The following is a 24,320-nucleotide window of genomic DNA, read 5'->3' as shown; positions in this document are numbered from 1 at the left end:
CCCCAAAACACCTATGGGTGGAACTCAGAAATAAGAAGTGGATGATCATCTTGATGGGGTTGTACTATAGGCTCCCAATAGTCAGTGGGAAACTGAGGAGCCAGTATGTAGAGACATCTCAGATACATGTAGGAATAATAGGGTTGTAGTCGTAGAGGATTTTAACTTTCCAATCATAGACTGGGACTGTCATAGTGTTAATGGTTTGGATAGTGCAGAATTTGTTAGAAGTGTTCAAGAAAATGTTCTTTATCTATACATAGATGTACTACCTAGAGAAGGAGCATGACCAATTCACCTATGCTATCCCTAACATCCCTCGTCAGTCATGGTTGCCTCAAACTCCCTGTACCATACTTCTTTTTCCCCAGGATGAATGTCTGCTGTGTTTCCTGAATTACTCTCAGAAACTCCTGCTACTGCTGTTCTACTGTCTTTCCTGCTAGGCTCCTCTCCCAGTCATTTTACCCAGCTCTCTCTCATGCCTCTGCAGTTGCCTTTATTGAGGTGTAATACCATTACCTCTGATTCTATCTTCTCCCTCTCAAATTGCAGAGTAAGTTCAATCATGTTATGATCACAGTCTCCTAAGGGTTCCTTCATCTTAAACTGGTTTATTAAGTCCCTCTTATTGCACAACAATTAATCCAGTATTGCCTGTTCCCTCGTGGGCTCCACCACAAGCTGCTCCAAAAAGCAAACTCATAGACATTCCACAAGTTCATTTTCTTGCAGTCCACTACCAACCTGATTTTCCCAGTCCGCTTGCATATTGAAATCCCCCATGATCATTGTAACTTTGCCTTTCCTACACATCTTTTCTATCTCCTTGTGTATCTTGTGCCCCAGCTTCTGACTGCTATTTGGAGGTCTGTACATAACTCCAACTATTGTTTTTTTTAACCTTTGTGCCTTTTTTAAAACCTCAATTCTAATAACACAGATTCTACACCATCTGACCCTACTTTGTTTCTTACTATTGATTTAATTTCGTTTCTTACTAAAAAAGCAACCCCACCCGCCTCAGCCCACCTGCCTATCTTTTCGATCGGATGTATATCCTTGAATATTCAGCTCCTAATCCTGATTCCCTTGTAGCCACAACTCCATGATGCCCACCATGTCATACCTGCCAATTTCAGTCTGGAGTTCAGGTAAATAGTTCTTTAAAAGTTGTGTCACAGGTAGATAGGGTGGTTAAGAAGGTGTTTAACATGCTTGCCTTCATTGCTGAGACCATAGAGTAGAGGTGTTGGGACGTCATATTCAGATTGTACAGGATGTTGGTGAGGCCACATTTAGAGTACTTGTGCAGTTCTGGTCCCCCAATATAGAAAGGATATTATTAAATTAGAGAGAGTTTAGAAAAGATTTCCCAGGTTGTTGCCAGGAATGGAGGGTTTGAGTTTTAGACAGAAGCTGGATAGTCTAGGACTTTTTTCACTGGAGCATAGCAGGTTAAAGAGTAGCGTTATAGAGGCTCATAAAATCATGAGGGGCATAGGCAAGGTGAATAGCAAAGGTGTGGGAATTCAAAACTAGAGGGCATATGTTTAAGCTAAGAGGAGAAAATGTAAAAGGGACCTGAGTGCAACATTTTCAAACAAAGGGTGGTTTGTATATGAAATGAGCTGCCAGAGGAATGGCATGTGCAGGTACAGTTACAATGTTTAACATACATTTGGAAGGATACATGAATAAGAAAGGTTTAGAGGATTATGGGCCAGGCAGGCAAGTGGGACCAGTTTAGTTTGGGAAACTTGGTTTGCTTGAATAAATTGGACCAAAGGGTCTGTTTCTGTGCTATGTGACTCTTTGATTCTATGACTCTATGTGGCTCTATCAGTCACAAATAATATCAAATATGACTTTGAAGAAGATAAACTATTCCTCCTTATCCTTCTCAACCTATCTACAACGTTAACACAATTGACTCATCTGCCTTCCTTCAAAATCTCTCCACAATTATTGAGAGGGTGGAATTATACTTGCTATCCGTTTTATTTTTAAATTCAATTTAAAATTGTATTTTTGTCTGTCTGTTTATAACCAGAGAATCACCTGAAACAGACTCTCTTCCTGCTCCTTTATTTTTATCTTTGGTATCACCCAAGGATCTGACATTACCCCCTTATTCTCATATGTATGTACTGCCTCTTGATAGACAGCATAGACAGCAGCAATAACAATATTTAGTGTCTTTAACATAGTGAAACATCCCAAGCTGCTTCACAAAGAATGACATGAGAACATAAGGAGATATTAGGTCAGATGACCAGAAACCTAATCAAAGAGGTAGGTTTTAAAAGTGTTTCAAAAAAGCAAAGGGAGATAGCAAGGTGAGTGCTTGGGTTTGAGCCAGAAGTAATTGAAGAGTCAGCTTCCAGTGGTGCAACAATGTATAAACTTAAATTGCATTTTATATAAAATGAAAAATTAATATGGTATGGGGGCTTTATCTAAATATAATGTTTGCAATTGTCCATTATACAAAGATTGTATAAAATTGTACAAATTTGTGAATGATCAGCAGCAAACGGTGTTAATCAACTCAGAATTTCCTGGCTTGATGTAAATCCAATGATATGACAAAATCTATGCTTAATTTTATGCCACTCATCAATATAATTGAAAATTTCTTGCCAAATTCATGAGCATTTGCCAAAGCATAAAATCTGCCAAATAAAAACAGAAACCAGCATTCATAATTAGTGCTCAAGAAAATTGCAGTATTTGACTCGTGCTTCATTTAAATCCCTAGTTGCTAAAAGTTTTTAAAAACGCATATTTTTAACGCAAACTGGAGATCAAGTAAGCTTAGTCTGGTTCTGTTACCTGATTGATATAAATTAGTTGGAATGATTGTTACCATCGCGAAAAGATTGGAGATTTTTAATCCTAGTAATGTCTGGTAACAATTTAATTATACACTCCAAGAAGTGTTTGAACCTATGGTGATCCACAATTGTCTACAGACTAAAGCTATCTCTTGCCTTTGCTATACAGACAAAATGCAGAATCTGCCTTCTTTACAATTGACTAGACTGGCTGTGCTTAATTAGGAACTGTTAAGCACAAGCTCTGTAAACAGCTGAATATATATTGTTCATGGATTTCAAAAAGACACAATCAATATAATTACATTCACTACTTGTCACACAGCAAAACACAAAATAAATCACTTCCCTGTTGTATAGTTCTTATCGAAATTTCAATAAACCTCCACACAGTACTGAAGTTATCAGCATTAATTTTGTGCTGTGAGACAAATGACATAAAAAGCCTCCCATTTTGTGACTTTACAGATGCTTGATTTGTCTCTTCCCCGTCTCCAGGCTATCATTTAGCAGGTCCTGCTGCTACAGACAGTTGCAGTGGGTTGAAACAGACTTCTTTCTTTGTTCAAATTACTTCCATCAGGACAGGGTGATTTTGAAAACCTGGAGAACTGCCTATAATCTATTCTTTCCACTCATTATTTCAGACAGTCAGTCTGAAGAGAAAGCAGACAACCTTTAAGAAGTATACTGTCATTTTGAGTAAGCTTATGGAGTCCATCATGCTCCAAAAGTGGGTGCATCCCCCTCTGAATACCAAATCTGTCAGATTGAAATATGACCCAAGTGAAAATGCCCTCGCAATAATTATGACTTTGGATATGTATAATGAATAGCTGAATCAATATACCCATTTACCATATTACACAAAGTCAAGTCACTCACTTATTACATTGACTTGCAATTTTCTTCAGTAGTTACATTTCATGTTTATCCACCACCATTTATCTTTACACTCTTGCCTACAGCAAAATTGTTACTTCTGCCCATTGAGATGAATTCCATAGAATGGCCAGCAACTTTGGTCTTCTGAGTTCAGGGAAGTAGGAAATATGAGCCATGAATTAATTTAAGATAATGGTCATTGTTATCTTTTGTTGCTGATATTTTTGAAACATTTTGATTTAGCTGATGATAGACTAGCATGATTCAGTCTGATCAAATTTATTTAAATTTAGAAATGGTTCCAGCAGAAAAGAAAGCAAATCCATAGTTACATTATTTCTAAAGGAGTTAACTTTAAAACTGATGCATTTATCCAGGAACTGAGTAAATTTATACCCTCTTAGTAATTTCCTCTGGTTAATGGTGTACTCCCAATCAACTGAAGCTTTATCTGTGTAGTTGCTTGAAGCTTAACTTTTTTTTGCTGCCTCAAGAGAAACTTTTTTTTTCCTCTGTTAAGAACAGTTGATGGAGTTGGAAAGATACTACTAACCAGGTGTAGTTTTGGCAGGAGTGAATGTTCATTTTTAATAACTACATAATGATATAGGAAAGTGACAAAAACAGAAGCTTCACTTTTTATCATATAAAAGGATAATCTTAAGGGAAATCAGTGTCTGCAAGTCTGGAGGTACTGTACTATGAAAGCAAGGCAAAATATTATTCCACGAATAAAAGAATCAATGAACAAAGAGGGTTTCATGGAGGACAGAACTAGTTCTTAAGTGACATTACATGACTCTATTTAATAGGGTTTATATTTGCAGAGTACCTGTATAATGTTAATTATATTTAGTAATTTGAAAATACTTAGGTTTATTTTTAATTTCCTTCTACTCCTGTCACATTAAAGTAAAAGATGTCCTGCTACTCACTGATCACAATTTCTTTGGATTGCTACCAAATTTCTGAAGGGATTTTCTAATCACATATAAGTGTTGCTTGCTTCAGAAATCAATATGCTTGACATTTCACAGTTGTCTACTGTATTTGGTCTATCCATTAGTATTGCAATGTTAAAGTTGAAGTATGAGTTATGGTCCCAGCTGATGCTAATATTGGACAAATGAGAAATTTGGCATGATGGTCCATAAGTCTCATTTTTGTGATTTCAATACTATGGTGATCAGACACTGAATATATTCACAAGAGGCTACCAATGTACTTACAGAGTCAAGGATGTTGCCGGGTTTGGAGCATTTGAGTTATAGGCAGAGGCTGAAGAGGCTGGAACTATTTTCCTTGGAGGATCAGGGGCTAAGAGGTGACCTAACAGAGGTTTATCAATTCATGAGGGGCATAGATAGGGTGAATAGACAAGCTTTTTATCAGGATAGGGGAGTCCAAAGCTAGAGGACGTAGGTTTAAGGTGAGAGGGGAAAGATTTAAAAGGAACCTAAGGGGCAACTTTTTCACACAGAGGATGGTGTCTGTGTGGAATGAGCTGCCAGAGGAAGTGGGACGCTGGTGCAATTACAACATTTAAAAGGCATCTGGATGGGTGTATGAAGAGGAAGGGTTTAGAGAGATATGAGCCAAATGCTGGCAAATAAGACTAGATTAATTTTGGATATCTGATCAGCATGGACGAGTTTGATCAAAGGGTCTGTTTCTGTGCTGTATAACTCTTTGACTCTACGACTCAAAAAGATAATATGAATTGTCTTCACACTGAAACTCCTTTTTAAGTTAGGGCACTTCGGGTTCTTTTTGTCAAGGATCTTCATTCGCTTAATGCTATTATCTTCAGTTAAGGTCGCTTCAAAGACTTTTAAACAAGTTGCTAGCTCTACTTACCCTTTAACACATGTTCTTTAATCTTATGCCTTCAGCAGCCTGGAGGATATCTTTCTTTCTTAAAAGTCAACTTTTATGGAGATTTTTGTTTTACTGACCTCTGAGATAGTCATGACTTCTTCTGTCCTGACTGTTATAGAACTTGCTAAGCTAACAGTCAAAATCCTTTCTCTCTGAATGAACCTGCTTTCCCTCAAGCCATAAAAGGTGACTTTACAGTCAAGCCATTGACTGGTGACTCCTTTATTTCCATGCATTTATATTTCATTAAAGCATTGCCTCCCCTTATTTATACGCTACATCCAAGAAAGTCGACATTGCAAATTACCAACATGTAAATCAGAGAAAGCATTTGGCAGTGGCAGCTCACCTAATACTTGTCCCGGCCATCATCTAAGTTGCTCTTCACAACAATGTCCCTGCATGGCCACCATCATCCTCAATCCTTTTTCCACATAAATTGGTATTACCAAACTGCCAGTCTCACCATATCACCATGCCTGCTTTTGGACCAACTCACTCAGCAATTCAGCTGTTTAATACCTTACTTTGGACCTCAGGGAGACCTAGGACTTTCAGAGTTCTGTCTGGTCATTTTCTGTGCAGGGACATACATCGCCTGCAGTTCCACAGAATACAACACATAGGTTATAGTTTGTCTTTTTAACACACTTACTAACTTTAGCACTGACGTATAGGCTGTCAGCTTCTATGTGACTCGCATTGCTTTCTTAGCCCAGAGGGAAAAGCAGGCACCTCTTCACTTGAGGATGGGACTCACTTAGTGAAAGGTAACTGTTTTCTTTAAGTTCAGAGAATGACACATAATATTGCAAGAAGCAATAGATTTTACCTAATGCAGAGCAAACTTTGAGAGTTTCTATTACTGAGATGTTCACAGCAGGATGCGACAGCCTATTAAGCTGACATCATGGTTTACATTACCAAAGAGAAATTTTGAACTCATTCAAAACACATTGATTTGCAGAGTTAATATCCCACCCCTGGTGTCTCACCCTTTGTAGTCATCTATGTGACTTGGAAACTGGTTTTGCAAATGGAAATCATGTCTATTAATTTGAAGACATTGACATGTCACATGTTGTAAGTTTGGTGCAGCCGTTGAACTTGAAACTGGTTACCAGAATAACTTAACAATTAGTTGAAGTGACACTGTTTAACTAAAATGTTCCAGAAGACATTAAAAATAAAACAGGATATTTTATCATATAAATAAGCTTATTTTATAGAAACTGTATGAACTTACACACATGACATTTACCTTGTAGCTAAGGATCTTGTTAAGTAATTAGTGACAAGTCAGCTTTGCATGTACTAAACTAAGTGTAAAATACTTCAGATGCTGCAAATCTAAAATTTAAAAAATGCAGCAGGTCTGCCAGCATCTGTGGAAAGAGAAAGAGAGTTAATGTCTAATTTCGAATGAAGAACCATACTGGACTCAAAATATTAACTTGGTTTCTGACTCTACAGAACTGCTGGGTTTCTCCAACACTTTCTGTTTCGAGACTAGCAAATGATATTCTACTTCTAGAAAGAAAGTTAACCAGATGGTTACATCACCTCATGTACCGGAGATATCCATGGGCAAGAACATCCCAATGCCAGTAAATACTGAGAAAGTGAGTGGTATATTAATTTAGAGAGGCAAGTATTATGAAGAGTCATGTCAGGACTACCTAGTAATATCGGATAATCCTTCTTTTCTTGACGCTTGGTCAATTTGCCATGAGAGCTGAAGGCTTGCAATTTTATTTATAAAACAAAAGCAAAATACTGCTCATGCTGAAAATCTGATATAAAAATTTTAAAAAGTAGGATTACTGAGCTGGTCAGGAAGTATCTGTGGAGAGAGGAACAAAATTGGCTTTGAGGCCAATGATATCTCATCAAAACTAAGATACATTATCAGACTTCTAGAAAAATATATTTTTACCCATTTTATGTTGGTCTGGAGCAGTATTTCCCCAACTATTTTTCAAATGTGGCCCATTTTAACTCTCCAGATTAACATGACCTCAGACGTCAATAAATACAATGCATCAATAAAAAGGAGCATTTTAACATATGATAAACGTTAAAGTTCATATAAAATAAATCCACATGTGCGACATCAAACTTTGTGTTAAAGTACTTTATAACAATCTTATTCAACAGAATTTTTCCAGGCCATGAATGACATGGATTATGGTGAGAAATTTGAGATAATTACATGAGATATTGAGTGAGGCTTTTCTCAGCATAGACACCAGCAAGTCACGTTTTTCAATAAAGTTCAGCGTGTCCATCAGGCAGCTAGGGGGCTAATAACAGGGATTATTGCACATCCTCATTACAATTCTCATCTCACCTCATCAATACGCAGGCTCCCAAGCTCACCACCAGATTGCAGCTAGATACCAGGAATTCACAACATGAAAGTCAGAGTGAGTATCTGATGAATCTAGCTTACTACTTGCTCTTCTGAACATCATTCTTGGACAGCAGTCACTAACATCTCAAGGCATGCTCCAGGGCAGCAGCACCTCACATTCACAGATATTGGCATCTGACAAGTGTCAGCCTCGCTATATCTTAGAGTCATAGAGTCATAGAGATGTACATACGGAAACAGACCCTTCAGTCCAACTTGTCCACGCCGACCAGATATCCCAACCCAATCTAGTCCCACCTGCCAGCACGTGGCCCATATCCCTCCAAACCCTTCCTATTCATATACTAATCCAGATGCCTTTTAAATGTTGCAATTGTATTTCCTCTGGCAGCCCATTCCATACATTCGCCACTCTCTGTGTGAAAAGGTTGCCCCTTAGGTCTCTTTTATATCTTTCCCCACTCATCTTAAACCTATGCTCTCTAGTTCTGGACTCCCCCACCTCAGGGAAAATACCTTGTCTATTTACCTTATCCATGCCCCTCATGATTTTATAAACCTCTATAAGGTCACCCCTCAGCCTCCGACGCACTAGGGAAAATGGCACATCATCAATGCACTTAAAATACAGTTCTAATTTTTTTAAATTTCCCTATTTTTCTAATCAACCTGTTCAGAGATATTATTACACATCTCTGGAGCAAGTGCGACTTGAACCTGGGCCTCCCATTCCAAAGTATGGACACTATCACTGCACCTACAAGAGATCAGTTCTATACTTTAAAGCCTTCTCTATTAAATAAATTTAAAGTTAAAAATCACACAACACCAGGTTATAGTCCAACAGGTTTATTGTAAGCACTAGCTTTCGAGGTGCTGTCTCTTCATCAGGTGGTTGTGGAAGAGGACCGTACGACACAGAATTTAAAGCAAACAGGTTACAGTATCATGGAGCTGTAATGATATATTAAACAAATTTAGATTGTCTTTCATCTTTTAGAATGGGACATGCTAGTTTTGCTTTCTTTAATCTGTAAATCCCAGAATTCCTTTTAAGTTACATTTCCAAGATAGCCTCAGCTTTTCTAACAATAAGTGCTATCTCAGCTCAGACAATGCATTAAAGATGTGATGTTAAAGTCTGCTGTGTCCCAATGTTGAGTCAGACTGGTTCTGTTTCTAAAGTGGGACATACAGAATCTTACATGGATTCATGCGATTTTTGGCTTGAAGTACCTGGCTGTAAAAAATCTTTTTCTATGTATAGCTTTTTTAATGTATGCCTTTGAATAGATGATACATTATATCTGACAATTGTGTTAAGTAAGAGAGGATGGGGGAAACTTTCAACTAATAGCTACTCTTAACCAACTTTAAAAACAACTTCTGGTTGAAAATCTAAAGTGCCTGGGAAGGGTAACTTAACTATCTCACTGACACTCAAGATCAACTTGTCATAAAGAGATACAAAAAATTTCTTTCTGCTAATACAAGGCTCCTCAAAGATTGGTCTCCACATTATCTAAATCCTCAGTCAGATAGTTGTCCTCCCTCTTGTAACTGGTGAGATGTAATAATGAGATCACTTAGTGCCACATTTTACCAAGACCTTTATGATCCCAATGTCTCAAAATGGCCTGGGACTCATGCCATCAAAAATATCTGCTCTGATGGAAGCAAAAGACTGTTCCCCTTTACTACATTTAAATCCTAATTTGAAAATACGTATGTAAACATTTATGATATGCAATTCCAGCAAGAACTAAAAGTTGTACTTTACGTTAAAAGGAGCATTTTTGAAATGTTTGTGATCTAATGTTAATTCATATTCCATATAGAAATGTGCACATAGTTATTTCGCTAAAAAGTGTCAATTTATTTTGACTGATAAGTCCTTCGATGCACGGATAACTCAAGATAATCTGTCAGATTGTGAATATTTTGAAATCAAATGAATGCTTCGACGTATTGCCTGAAATTTGAATTCATGGTTTTTTCTGTTATAAGTTTTACATGTATCACAGGAGTGTTAATATTGCATATTCTTCCTCCTACTTCAATTGCCATTAGTAAGTATGGCCATTATCCAGGAGACAATTTAAACACTTGTCGATGAGGTTTGTTATAAGTGAAATGCTCGAATGTTCTAATGAAAATGAAATACTTAATCTCTCACTGTAAGTTAACTTTTGTTTTTACTGCCAGTTCTGAAGGAAAGGGCAACAAAATACTGAACTGCTAGAAAGTCTACAGCCTCAATTTTATCATGATTTGTCCATTGGTTTCACTGGAGCAAAGAAATTGAGTGTGGTGTAAATTGAACATTGGATCAGTTTTCGTTTGGCATATCTGGCTAATATCATGTCTAAAGAATCTTGTTACATGCTGGAGAATCTGTTCCCAGAATTGTACAAAGATTGTTCTTTAACATCCAAAGCATTTTTAAAATTTAAAATAAACATACAAAATGCTGTAAATAATCAGCAAATCAGGCAGCCTTTTTTAAGAGAAAACTATTGTTAAGGATCTGAACAAAAGTTAAAGATTTTATACAAGTATGCAAAATTCCTCATTTTCCCTGTTTTAGACCCAGATTGACAAAAAGCATGGACTCTTTCCGTATTGAACAGAATTATTGTTTATTACAAATAGATTCTAGCTATAAATAAAAAAAATGAATTGTTGACACATATGTACTAGTTAAAAGCTAACCCCACCTTTTAAAATACCGACTGCACACACACCCAAAAGAATGTATGTTATGGGCAGAGGGAAAGACTGCAAAGGCAGTTCAATGGTGCTGTCCAGTATTCATGGAGATGATCATTTTGATTTGTCAAGATTTGCTACTCCTTGATTTTCCTTCTCCTTTTAAATTGCTTCATGGAGGCATAGAGCAATTGCTTCACAACTTAGGAAGTCTCTGATTTATTGATAAAATCTACAGTTAACAGTAATTGATGAAGGAAATAATCTGGCTTTCTTCCATCTTGAAGTTCTTTTATTCTGCAGAGATAAGGACAGCCTCTTCCTTTCGAAATCCAATGACTTCTGACCAAACATTCACAATCCCAATTGTTCAGCTACTTTTTGTTTTATTTAGATTCCATACAGTGTGGAAACAGGCCCTTCAGCCCAACAAGTCCACACCGACCCCATGAAGAGTAACCCATCTAGACCCATTCCCCTACTCATGCACCTATCACTGTGGGCAATTTAGCATGACCAATTCGTCTGACCTGCATATCTTTGGACTTTGGGAGGAAACCAGAGCACCTGGAGGAAATCCAAACAGATACGGGAGAATGTGCAAATTCCATGCAGGCAGTCACCCAAGGCTGGAATCGGACCTGGGTGCCTGGCGCTGCGAGGCACCAGTGCTAACCACTGAGCCACCATACTGTCCATTGGGAACCAATTGCAATAGTTGTTGGCAGGCAGAAGGTATTTGTAATCAATAACTAGACACCATTTCACAGACCAATCAGCTAATGCTGCCAGCCAAATTTCCCTTCATACAACTCCTCCCACCCCCAGGAACCAGCTTATCTGTAGCAACCTCCCCCCATCAGCTTTTAAACAAACAACAGTGTAAACTGCACTTATAATGACCACCAGTTAATTTGCTTTCTTAAACCTTTAGTTCTTAAAACACCCTTTTCCCCATTTTGATCCATAATCAAAAACACAGAAAACTACAGCCTGATTTAGATATACTTGTGGAATCATAATTTACAATACTTCTTCCTAAAGGACAAGTGGTGCATGCGGGTGTTGGAGGGTGTGCAAAGGTAATGAAGTGAAGTTGGGAAGATGATACGAGAAAATGTGCTCCTGCTGACAGAAAGAAAGCCTTCATGAAACTCCTCGAAACTGACACTTAGCCAATTTTTGGCCAAATTTAGCCTTCTAAATTATAATGGAAAATATAGAGTATAGCTGAAATGTACCCAAGTATATGAAATATGGATTTTTTATAAAGTACTTGGGTGGCACGGTGGCACAGTAGTTCGCACTGCTGCCTCACAGCGCCAGAGACCTGGGTTCAATTCCTGCCTCAGGCGACTCTCTGTGTGGAGTTTGCACATTCTCCCCATGACTGCGTGGGTTTCCTCCAGGTGCTCCAGATTCCTCCCACAATCCAAAAGTGTGCAGGTTAGGTGGATTGGCCATGCTAAATTGCCCGTAGTGTTAGGTGAAGGGGTAAATGTAGGGGAATGGGTATGGGTGGGTTGTGCTTCGGCGGGTCGGTGTGGACGTGTTGGGCCGAAGGACCTGTTTCCACATTGTAAGTAATCTAATCTACTTTAAAAACATAGGTTTTGATATTAAAAGAATATATTATTTTATGTTCATCTATAATATGTGAACTTTAATCATGAACAAAATCTTCCTATTCTGCTGTTCTGATTTTGCTGGTGTCTGGTGTCATGTTAATTTAAGTAGTTTTATACATAAAGAATACATGGGATTTGTGCATCACTGGCAAGGTCAGCCTTTATTGACCATGCCTATTTGTCTTTGAAAAAGTGATGGTAAGTTAAAATGCAATAATTGGTCTGTTCAAGCACTTTGCTTTATCCACATGTATATAATCCAGCAAGGGCACATAATGCTATTGGTATTGACTTCATCCTATATCACATGCACTAACTACATTGAACGCTGAAATGCTGCAGTCACTTTGACGAGTTGAGACAAATGCATTGGTCCACAATCCTAATAGTAATAAAAGGTAAATAAAGGGAAATCCGAACATTTGTACCGTTTTGAAGTCTGACTATTTCACCCATTTGAAATGGCCTAGCAGCATTTGTGTTTCATGATAGGTCATAAAAAATTCTCTAATTACTTGATTATTTGTCAAAATCTTCCTGAACCTTTCTGACTTCGGCTGCTAATTTTTAAGATCCTGACCTTTTCAGCCACTCTCACCCCTCTAAAATGATCCAGCAAAGCCATAAGAATCAAGAAGGTAGCCAAGCTAATTAAGGCAAAAAGGCAGTTAAGAAAGGGGAACAAAGGTTGGCCTAGCTAGCAATGTCCGCAGCCCATAAAAGATGTAAACAAAATAATTATATTTTTATGGAGCGATGCTATTATTTTGTAGATTTTCTCAGTTATTTTAAAACAACAATTCAAACCTGTTTTCATGATATTTTAGTTTCTACCTTCACAATGTTCAATATAAACATATTTAGATCTGAATTTATATTCATGATCTTTAGTTTCATGTTTACCAGTGAAAATCCTTTAAAGTGACTGGTTACTTGGACTGCCTTATAGGAACATTGCTGCTCCATGTTGTGAAAGCACAGTAAAACATACTACAGTCAGTCACAGCACTATTGGTAGAGCTGAAATTCTCATCAGAGACATAATCGAGACTTAGTTCTTTTTAGTGGCAAGCAGCCTTGCTTTGAGTTAGTTGATCTGTTGTTCTATTACATTTTATCAACAAAATTAAGTCAATATTAGTGTCGAGAGAATGGTGACATACAGCTATAACATTTCGAGACTAAGCAAATTGAAAACAAAATCCTCCTGATGGAATAGTCAGGACAGAAAATTCAAAGTTCTCTCCTTAAAGAAAAACCATAGTCTGTATCAAGTAATCAACTATTTTAGGTAGATGTACTGCTGAGTACCCTTTATAATAGTTAATTCTGCTTCACTCTGATGGCTCATTTTTTCTCAGGCTCGTGCCAACAGTAAAATATCAGAGGGCAAACAGAGTTGGGTATGTAATTATTGTTATAGAACAACATAATGTTGTTTTACTTAGGTTCAGGCTAGTTACAACAGCAAGAAAAGATATTACATTGAGCTGGTCTGCTGTCAATGGCAAAGCAAACATTTTGAATTTCACCAAGGTGACCTCACTTACCGTAATTTTAAATATTTTTCTTATAGCAAATTACAGAATAAATGTCATTTATTAGCTTCTGTATCGAGGAATAGAGCTTTTGTAATGGCCGCTCTTGTCATTTGTGGCTTATCTGACCACAGTCATTTCATGCATGAACAGAAATTTCAGATTTCAAGAAGGTTCAATAATTTCCACATAGCCCTGCACTGAATAAAATATAAAAATGAGGTTACAGCACCACCAAGTGGTAAGTGAATCTCAAGTAATTATACATGTGTGCAAAATACATTTAGAGTTCTTTATAATTGAAAACTCTATTTGTAATTTAATATGCAAAATGAAATTTCCTAAATATTCTGTATTTCTTTTAGTACTGTGTTAGATTAAATATTTCTAATTACTGCCTAAAAATGAAACAACAAAAAAGTTGTAATTATATAGTGTTGTTTACAGAATATAAAATGTGGAAAAGGTTCTTTACACTATCATAATCGAACAAACTGACATGAGACGCAAATTAGGTTTGGTGATCAGAGCTTGAATAAACGTTTATTTTTAAGGAGTGTTCTAAATTAAGAGGGGCTATGAAGTTTAAGGAGGGAATTCCAGTGCTTAGCGCATTACATTAATAATTAACTTAAAATTCTAAAAATTATCTCATTTCATTAAGTCAGAATGGTTCCTTAATCTTTTTATTTGTATGAGGAAATGCAGAAGTCTTTTTGTATGTTTGGATTACAAAAAATAAACATAAACTGGTCATTTAATTGTTGTACCCTGAGACTTTTGTGTTGGTGTTTTAAAAAAAAACTTGCGATGTGGAAATCAATGCTAAGCCTACCATTATTGTACATCCTTAGATGCCTTCTTAAATTCCTACAATTCATGTGGTCAAAGCACTCTCACAATGCTGTTAAACTAGGTTTCAAATTTTCAATGCAACAACATTAAAGGAACAGTGATATATATTCACATCAGGATCCTCTACGACTGGGAGAATAACTAGAAGTTGATCACATTCCCCAAGTATTAGCTGCCTTTGTCAGGAGAGATGGGCAGTTGGGAGTTACTATAAAAGTTGTTTGGATGGGTTGCTGTGCTGCATTCCATAGACGTTACATGTTGCAGTCACAGCACTCTTGTGCTTCTCCAATCTCCGCACCACAAGTGTTTTTCATCATTTTTCAGAATTGTGCCTTGTAAGGTTTTGATCAATCAGGAGGTGAGCCACCCAGCACAGATAGGCAAGCCTCTGGCCTGCCCTCATACCCACATCATTCAAATTTGCTTGTAGCTTACAAGTAGTTGTATTTTAGCAGTGCTGAACAGACTCCTGACTGATAGTAAGAATTGACTGAATAATAGGATAACTTTTCAACATGTGACGTATGATTTGCCTTTTTATTTCAAAGTCATGCATTCAGAATAGATTATTTTAAAAAAGGAAACCTCTGTCCTTTTTCCTTGGAGATGGGAAATATATTTATACATTCCAACTTTCTATTTTTCTGTGTAAATTAAATGTCATGTTATTCTTTCTTTTGCATAAACTGAAACAGAACTATCCTGTTCTAAGTACTTTTGAAGCAACTTCTATAACTAATTTTATTTGAAAAAGTAATGAGTTTTCTTGTGTCAAGCCACTGGAGGGATTGCAATTAGAAATTAAATATACTCATCTTGCTATAACTCAATTCAGTACAGGGACTACAGAATTTTATACTCATTCCTTTATATTTTCCAAATCTTTTGGGAAGACAAGTCTCTGGACTTTGCTTGCTTGATTAAAAATGTACAAATTTAATATAATCTTTACTTGCCATTACCTTACAGATGATCCTTTTCTTTACAGCCAGTCAATCAAGGCCATCACTACCAGAATGAAATGCTTTTGACTCTGTCTCAGAAAAAAATGAACCCACTTCTTCTTTCGAATCCACGGTAAGCACAGATAGTAACAGTACATCTTAGATTTTCATTAATATTATCAATGTTTCAATTTAATATGTTGCAGCATTCATGCCAAGATCTCAATTATTTTTACACTGCCTCCCAAGTTTGCCTTTGCACTCTTTGTATTTTTCATTCACATCAGAATTAGGTCAGTTTGTCCATGAGCAAAACCACGAAGATCCAATCATTTAAACATATTCCTGATGTTATGATTTTGGAGTATCGACTATGTTATGTATTTCTTTATCAGGAATTATTACAAACTCCTCCCTTGAAAACCTTCTCTTTTATTAACCATGCATTAGTATGAATGCATTTTCTTTAATCCTTTCAGGCATTTTATGAGAATGTTGCCTTTATAGTTTCATTGGACTTTTAATTTCAGGATTGAGAACAAATTACACAATTATTGAGTTTTCTTACCAAAACATGTCTGTTGTCTATATTTTAAAATAGATCAAAATTTTATTTCAAAAAAACATAGTTTTACATTTTGTGTACCTTCTACTTATTTCATTAATGTCGGGTGTAGCCTCTAGTTCTGGGAAGAAAATCATGTCAAACTCATGCTTCGTTAAGTAGCCCCAAAATGCAGAAATGGATATTTTTAGTCAGATCAGCCCCAAAGGATGGGCACATCATCAATTGAAGCAGACTAAAAGGATTCATGCCATCAGAATTAGCCCATTCCCACATATCATTCACTACCTCAACTATGGCTAATTAGCTTCCATCATATCTGTGGGCTTCACTTCCAGCAGGGTGTTTGTAAATGAAGCGGCAAGTCATATGTTAGCTCCTTTAACGTAAGAATTAGACATGGGCTAATGTGGTATCAAAATATTCAACAGACCTTTATTATATTTCTTGATATATACAAATATTATTGTCACTGGCTCTTCAGAATCTGGGCTAATATTAAGCTTTCATCGCCATGTCATACCTCATGTGCCGCAGTTACATGAATCTGAGATCTTTATACTGTCAGTTCACATGCTATGCTATAGTAATGACATGATGGGCATCTTTCTCAAAGCTATGCCGTGTACTTCACATCTATTGCTCATCTGATCTGCGTCCTCAGTTGGCAATATCCTCTAGTTTGAGAAAGGAATTGTCAGTCACATTGAAATATCAGTTGTTGTAATTTGCTGGTTCAGAGACTATTGCTATACGCTCTTCCCTGTGATCGTCCTTTTTTGTGATAATCTAAAGATGCAGTTCTTCAAATGTTCATGCTGTATGGTAGAGACTTCAATGACAGCGCTTTTGTTAAGTACAGACCGTTCCCAGTTTTTGAAGTCATTATGGTAAATATATCTTCTTACAAATGGGTGTCCTGGAAACATCAAGCTCTCTGTGGACTGCATCTTTTACTGGTAATCATTATCCATTTTAACAATATGACCTAGTTATTGTAAGCATGTTGTTTAAACATTGCCATGATCCTTTCTGAGCTTGAAAGCAACAGTACCTGTTTGTTGGGAATTTAATGCTGCAAATGGATCCCAGGGATTTTCTTCAGGCAACAAAGATGAAATTAGTTCAATCTGTGTTCCCATTTAGTCCAATTTTCAACACCATGCAACAGTCTATTCAATATACATGTGTTATAAATTCTCAGTTGTAGAACAATTGTGAATTTGGGGTTTTCCCATGCTCTTTAGTTTTCCTAAAAGCATTGCCCCAGCAGTACTGTAAACAGAAATTATTTTGGTACCGTATTCTGAGAAGTATAATCTCTGTACACAAATCACCTTATATTCACTAACCTCGATTTGTGTTTGTAGTAATGCTTGCATAAGGTTTATGATATTTATTATGGGACCATGTTTTCCAGGTGCTGTTACGTGCAGCTATAATGAATTTGGACACAATGACTAAAATACCAGTTTAATGAAACTGGTGCAGTGGTAGTGTCCCTATCTGTGGCCAGACAGTCTGGGTTCAAGTTTCACCTATCCCAGAGATGTCAAAAAACGTATCAAAGCAGATGTTTTAAAATTAATTTATGGCATATAATTTGTTTAAGACTTCTGTATTTTGGAATTATTTCATGAATGCAACATAAAAATGTACTTGAAATAAACGTGAGCACATCAGCATTTAATTGTTATATTGATAAATGCAGATCTCCTATGATTAAGCATTAAAAAAATTCACAATGTATCTTGGCTAATTGAAGCAAGTTGGAAAATACTACACTCTTGATTTAATTGGATAATTATCAATTTATATAGTGCCTGCATAGATAACTGCCTTCCACGTGTATATGTTACAGAAATATTTTATGAACTGAAAGTTCAGGAGATTGAACCATTTTATGGTATTTGGGGGTTTTAGAATTCTGAAATGGAACCAAATTCCATGCATTAAAGAATCAACAACATATTGAAATGATGTTTAAAAAACGACTATTTATTTAACAGATATTGAATAAAAATGGAAATATATTTTATTTTTACATTGTTTCATAAAAACATTATCATGACTGGTTCTAATTCTTAAGTACATTCACTTTTATCAAAACATAAATTCGTGTGTAACATTCATGGGGAATTTCCCTAGACCATCTCTGAAAAAGCCCCGGAACTAGACTTTTCTCCTTATTCCAAAATGTGACATTAATTTTCCCAGACACAGTTATGGATGCTTGAAGAATCGATTCATCCTATATTTTGAATGTAAAACGTAATCCCTAATTACAATTGCATTGCATTTTTAGAAATTTTGTATTGCATTTTTAGACAATGCTCATTGCAAAGCCCAAGAAATTAACTCCTGAGGTTTCACTAGCATAAATGTTTATACAATCAGAAGGATAATATTTTAAAGATTTACAATGTGTTATGTGAATTGCTGTTTGCATACGTTTCCTTTGTCTTATTGCTAAGTACAAGGTGAAGTATGTACAAAGGAACCTCAATTACCTGACATTCAATTATCAGAATATCAGATTATCCGGCAAGATCGCAAGGTCCCAATGCTTGGCTAAATTATGTTATCCAACATTCGATTGTCCAGAATTTGATTAACTGAACGAATTACTCTGTGCCTGTGTCTTTCGGATAATCGAGATTCCTCTGTATGTGATAAATATCATGTCATATTTGAAAATGAATTGATACCAATATCTGAGGGCTCAGTAGATGAAGACTCTTTCTCCTTGCTAGTGTATTCATTTTGATTTTTTTATTGTGCAAAGGAGGTTATGGCATTAGAGCTAGATATGGACATTTTTCTATTTCATTCAGTCCTAGCAATTATCAGTTCTAGCTGAATTACAATATGTTGAATGCAGTGTATAGCTATCTCAACTGTATCCCAACAACATGTCTCAGTCATAACTTCAGAAGAGTACCTTCTACTTTTTCTTTGCCATGACAGTGGTTTCTCTGAGTGAGATTCCTACTTAGTTTAATATGGAGATAATTCGAAGATTCAAGATGGCGGCAGTCTGAAAAATCTGCTGTGTTGGCCTCTGTGCCATACTTTGGGCAAGATGGGCTTCCACTCCCCCTCCCCCATTAGCCACCCATAAGAAAAATTAGCAGTGTGAAGCGAGCAAAACATCTAGAAACTTTTCAATTTGAATTTGGAGGCTTTGGAGTCAAGATGAAGGCAAACAAAGGAAAAGGAGCAAGAGGAGTACAGCAGACAAGACACTCCCCTACTGTGTCAGGTTCACCTGCATCCACTGCTTCAACTCGCGTGCTGGCGCCTCTGAGCTCAGTGGAGCAGCAACATCTACTCTCGGAGTTCGAGAACCTCCGTGAAAAAATCGAAGTGGCGCTGGAACCAATTTCTACTGAAAAAGCATGAGCAGGAGATCCAATCATTAGATCAACATGTGGAAACAGTCGAGCAAAGGACCACAACGTCAGAGACTGCGACGAGAACTCCGAGGAGCAGATCTGAACCTTGGAAGGCCAGGTTTGGGCCTTGCTGGAACAGGTTGATGACCTCAAAAATCAAGGTCGGAGATAAAGCTTATGTGTAGTGGGTCTTCCGGAGGGCGAGAAAGGCGAGAATCTGGCCAAGTTCCTGGAGAAGTGGCTCCTGGAGTTGATGGGGCTGGAGGTTGAGTTGGGCTGGATAAGTGTGGAACGGGCCCACAAGATCACGATGCGCAGGTCCAGGTCGGGTCTGTGCCCCTGCCCGGTACTCATGCGACTCAAGCACTATAAAAAAAAGCAATTAATAATAGAAACATTCAAAAACTGGGAAGAGATCCACAGGCTCTGGTATCTAAAGGTTCAAGAATAATGTTTTATCAAGACTTTTCTGGGGCCATAGTTTAGAAGAGGAAGACTTTCGATGATGTTAAGAAAAAATTAAGAAATTTAAATATTTAATATTCTCTGATGTACCCAGCAATACTACATTTTAATTATGGGGGATCTGTCTATAACATTAACTCGGCAGAAAAAGCAAAGGAATTTATAAACTCGCTGAAATAACAGACTTGGACCAAGGGGAAAAGAGGAAATGATATGTGCGGACAATGGCATAATCTTTTTTTTATCTTCTCTTTCCTTGTTCTTTTCCCTTTCATGTTTTCGGGCCTTATAGACTTGGTATTGCTTTGGTGTAAAATCTGGTTTGTTTCATATTATATCTGTTTCATATTATATCTGTTATTTAACTGTTCTGTTTTTCTGGGTGGGGGGTGGTTACTTCTTTGGTGTAAAGATGTGTGGGGTTGAGATATGGAGGAGGAGGAAAGGGGAGGGCGTCCATTGTTAACTTGCAGGAGGGTAAAATGTTTTTTCCATTGTCTGGTTTGGGGCACAGCCTTAACTAGAAGGTACCAGGACAGCTATAAGGTTGGAAGTGAATGCCCCCTATGGGTGTGGGGGGAGATCTCTGGAGATTTGTAGTTTTTGCGTTTATTTGTTCAAGTTAGGAACAGTGATTAGTTTCCTAGTTTTAGTAGTGTTTATCGGAATAGTTTTCAGATTTGTTAAAGTCTGGGTTTTTTTCCACTCACCTTCTTCCTCTCGGGACTGCGGGCTGTAGTGTTCAGTCATGACTAGTGATCTGTTCAGGTGGTGCACCTGGAATATAAAAGGGAGCCATTCCCCCATTAAAAGAAAAAAGATGCTGTCAAATCTTAGGAAAGAAAGGGTTGACATCGCTCTGTTGCAAGAGACACATTTAACCGATAGGGAACATCTGAAATTACAGCAGAAAGGATACAATAGGGTATTCTTCTCCTCCTTCAACTCCAAAAGCAGAGGAGTGACCATATTGGTATGAAGGAACTTCCCATTTCAGGTGACAAATCAAACAAGGATGCGAATGGATGGTTCATCATTCTTAAGTCTCTGGTACACAGAGAAGAGTATGGTACTCTGAACGTTTACTGTCCCCCGGCACATCCTCTCAAGTTTTTAGTTGATGCAGTCTCTAAATTAATGGCTCTTAAGGTGTGCTGTATGATTATAGGAGGAGACTTTAATTGTCTCATGGATCCTGGGGTAGACAGGATGCCAAGGGGTCTGTCGGGTACACCTCTGCAGTCTAGACAGTTATTGGACTTGTGTAAGGAGTTGGGGCTAGTGGATGTGTAGAGGTGTCTCCACCCTAATGGGAGGGATTTTACCTTTTACTCCAACCCGCACAAGTGCCACACAAGAATTGATATGTTCTTTGCTCCGTCGGTTTGTTTGGACATGCAGCAGTGTACTTGGATGTTAAGACCAAAGATAGTGGAACAGACACACGGCACTGGCGCATGGATCCATTTCTGTTAAGGAATGGCAACTTTGTGCAGTACATTACAAGGGAGTTCAGGGCTTTTTGGGACATCAATTAGGGTATGGCCAGTAATCCATCGGTGTTTTGGGAGACCACCAAGGTGTATTTAAGGGGTCTGATTATTTCATACTCAACAACGAGAAAGAGGCAGAGAGGAGAGCAGCAGTGAAAGCTTGAGGCCTGGCTTATCTAGCGAGGAAGAAAAGTGGTCCGCAGTCCAATGTGTCTGTCAGGGAGAGAACTGGCAGCATCTCTCACAAGCTTAAAAAGATTAATGCCAGATTTCAGGAATTCTATGCAGAGTTATACCGGTTGGAGGGCTGTGGGGATGGAGTAGCGAGAATGGAATCCTTTTTTTGAAAACCTGGACCTAAATGCAGATCAGACCTTCCTTTTAAACGCACCTCCAACGATACCAGCAGTGCAAGAGGTGGTAAGACAGCTCCAATGTGGCAAGACACCTTGTCCAGATAGGTTCCTGAGTGAGTTTTACAAGGAGTTTATACACTTGTTAGTTGAACCATTTCTGGAGATGTATAATCATTCGTATAGCCAGGACTGCCTTCTGCCCTCTTTTAGTGAGGCCAATAACTCCCTTATTTTAAAGAAAGGGAAAGACCCTGAGGATTCCACGTCATACGGACCTATCTCGTTGTTGAATGTCGACTTCAAAATTTTATCAAAGGTGCTGGCTTTGAGGTTGGAGAAGGGCTGGCCGTTATTATAAAAGAGGACCAGATGGGTTTTATCAAGGGCTGCAGCTCTTCCAATAATATCAGGCAGTTATTGAATATAGTGCAAATATGTCAGCAGAGAACGATTCTGGGTTTGGTGGTCTCCCTGGATGCAGAAAAGGTTTTTGATTGGGTGTAATTATCATATCTCTTTGATGTTCTAGATTGCTTTGGTCCAGTAGGGCCTTCACCAGGTTGGTGGCAGTGTTATATAAGGACCCCAAGGCGGTGGATATCACGAATGGTATCAAATTGAGCAATTTTAGTGTGGGGAGAGGCAGCCGACAGGGATGTCCTCTCTCACCTCTGCTATTTTTCTTGGTAATTAAGCTGCTGAAGGACCCTGAAATAGTGGCACCAAAGGTGGGAATTGGAGAACACAAAATTCATCTTTATGCGGATGACGTCTTTCTGTTTTTGGCTAACCCAGAAAAGTCCATACCCCGGCTAATACAAAAGATTTAATTATTCAACAGTTTTTCAGGATACAGGATAAATTTTGCAAAGTCAGAATCCAGGGTTGGAGGGTTTGAGCGATAGGGAGAGGTTGAATAGGCTGGGACTGTTTTCCCTTGAGTGTCAGAGGCTGAGGAGTGACCTTATAGAGGTTTATAAAACCGTGAGGGGCATGGATAGGATAAATAGACAAAGTCTTTTCCCTGGGGTGGGAGTGTCCAGAACTAGAGGGCATACATTTAGGGTGAGGGGGAAAGGTACAAAAGAGACCTAAGAAGCAACATTTTCACGCAGAGGGTGGTACGTGTATGGAATGAACTGCAAGAGAAAGTGGTGGAGACTAGTACAATTCCAACATTTAAAAGGAATCTGAATGGGTATATGAATAGGAAGGGTTTGGTGGGATATAGGCCAGGTGCTGGCAGGTGGGACTAGATTGGATTGGGATACCTGGATGGCATGGACGAGTTGGACCGAAGGGTCTGTCTCTATGACTCTTTGACTGTCTGCCTGCAGTGCGATTGGTGGAAGTACTGAAGCTGGAGGACAGAATGCAGTTTCCTTTTAAGTGATCACAGAAAGGTTTTCTCTTATCTGGGAACGTTTTTTACCCCTACCTTCTGTCACCTCTACAGGGCTAACTTTGTACAATTGTTTGAGAGAATAAAGCAGGGCTGCAGCAGTGGGAGGGGCTACACATATCATAGTTAGGCAGTATAGGCCTGATTAAATTGAATGTTCTTCCTCGGTTGTTATATCCTATGAGGATGCTCACGTTGTTGTTACCCAGATAGGTGCTGCGGAGATTTACTGGTTGCCTTGGATCCTTTATTTGGTGCTGTAGGGGCCCCCTAATTAAATTTACCAAGCTGCAATTTTCACGGGATATGGGGAGAGATGGACCTCCCAGATCTGAAGAGATACCAAATAGATGCCCAGCTGTTATATGTGGGTGACTGCGTGCTTAAGCACTTGAGGTCGACATGGCTTGATGTTGAGGCCTCGCAGGCGAGATGTCCCCTCATCAACTTACTGTTTATGGACAAGATGTAATCTGTGGCAACCACTGTGAGAGCTCAATTATTTTAAACATGGTAAAAGCATAGAGGACAACGCGGTGAGATGAGACAATTTGCTTAAGACTTCACCGTACACATTAATGGGAGTCCCAGGATTTATAGAGTCAAAGAGTCATAGAGATGTACAGCAGGGAAACAGACCCTTTGGTCCAACCCGTCCATGCCGACCAGATATCCCAACCCAATCTAGTCCCACCTGCCAACACCCGGCCCATATCCCTCCAAATCCTTCCTATTCATATACCCATCCAAATGCCTCTAAAATGTTGCAATTGTACCAGCCTCCACCACATCCTCTGGCAGCTCATTCCATATACGTGCCACCCTCTGTGTGAAAATGTTGCCCCTTAGGTCTCTTTTATATCTTTCTCCTCTCACCCTAAACCTATGCCCTCTAGTTCTGGATTCCCCGACCCCAGGGAAAAGACTTTGTCTATTTATCCTATCCATGCTCCTCATAATTTTGTAAACCTCTATAAGGTCACCCCTCAGCCT

General features: G+C 38.2%; 1 protein-coding gene and 1 long non-coding RNA gene across 5 annotated transcripts in view; one reads left to right on the top strand and one right to left on the bottom strand.

The window, feature by feature from the left end:
• The window catches only part of cfap20dc (CFAP20 domain containing), a 388,329-nt gene that overhangs the window by 305,065 nt on the left and 58,944 nt on the right, over window positions 1-24,320 (top strand). For both annotated transcript variants that reach the window (XM_043708208.1, XM_043708209.1), the window contains exon 12: window positions 15,696-15,784. In XM_043708208.1, the coding sequence (XP_043564143.1) occupies window positions 15,696-15,784 (89 nt within the window). The remainder of the gene's footprint in view (window positions 1-15,695; window positions 15,785-24,320) is intronic.
• Window positions 18,654-24,320, bottom strand: part of LOC122559044 — a 64,099-nt gene continuing 58,432 nt past the window's right edge. For all 3 annotated transcript variants that reach the window (XR_006314318.1, XR_006314320.1, XR_006314319.1), the window contains 2 exons: window positions 20,787-20,853; window positions 18,654-19,977 (listed from right to left, as the gene is read on the bottom strand). This is a non-coding gene — a long non-coding RNA (uncharacterized LOC122559044). The remainder of the gene's footprint in view (window positions 19,978-20,786; window positions 20,854-24,320) is intronic.

Source organism: Chiloscyllium plagiosum, chromosome 18, assembly GCF_004010195.1.
Source record: "Chiloscyllium plagiosum isolate BGI_BamShark_2017 chromosome 18, ASM401019v2, whole genome shotgun sequence".
In the NCBI taxonomy this organism is placed as follows: domain Eukaryota; kingdom Metazoa; phylum Chordata; class Chondrichthyes; order Orectolobiformes; family Hemiscylliidae; genus Chiloscyllium; species Chiloscyllium plagiosum.
Note: the sequence above shows the minus strand (reverse complement) of the source record. Positions and strands in the feature narration are given on the sequence as shown.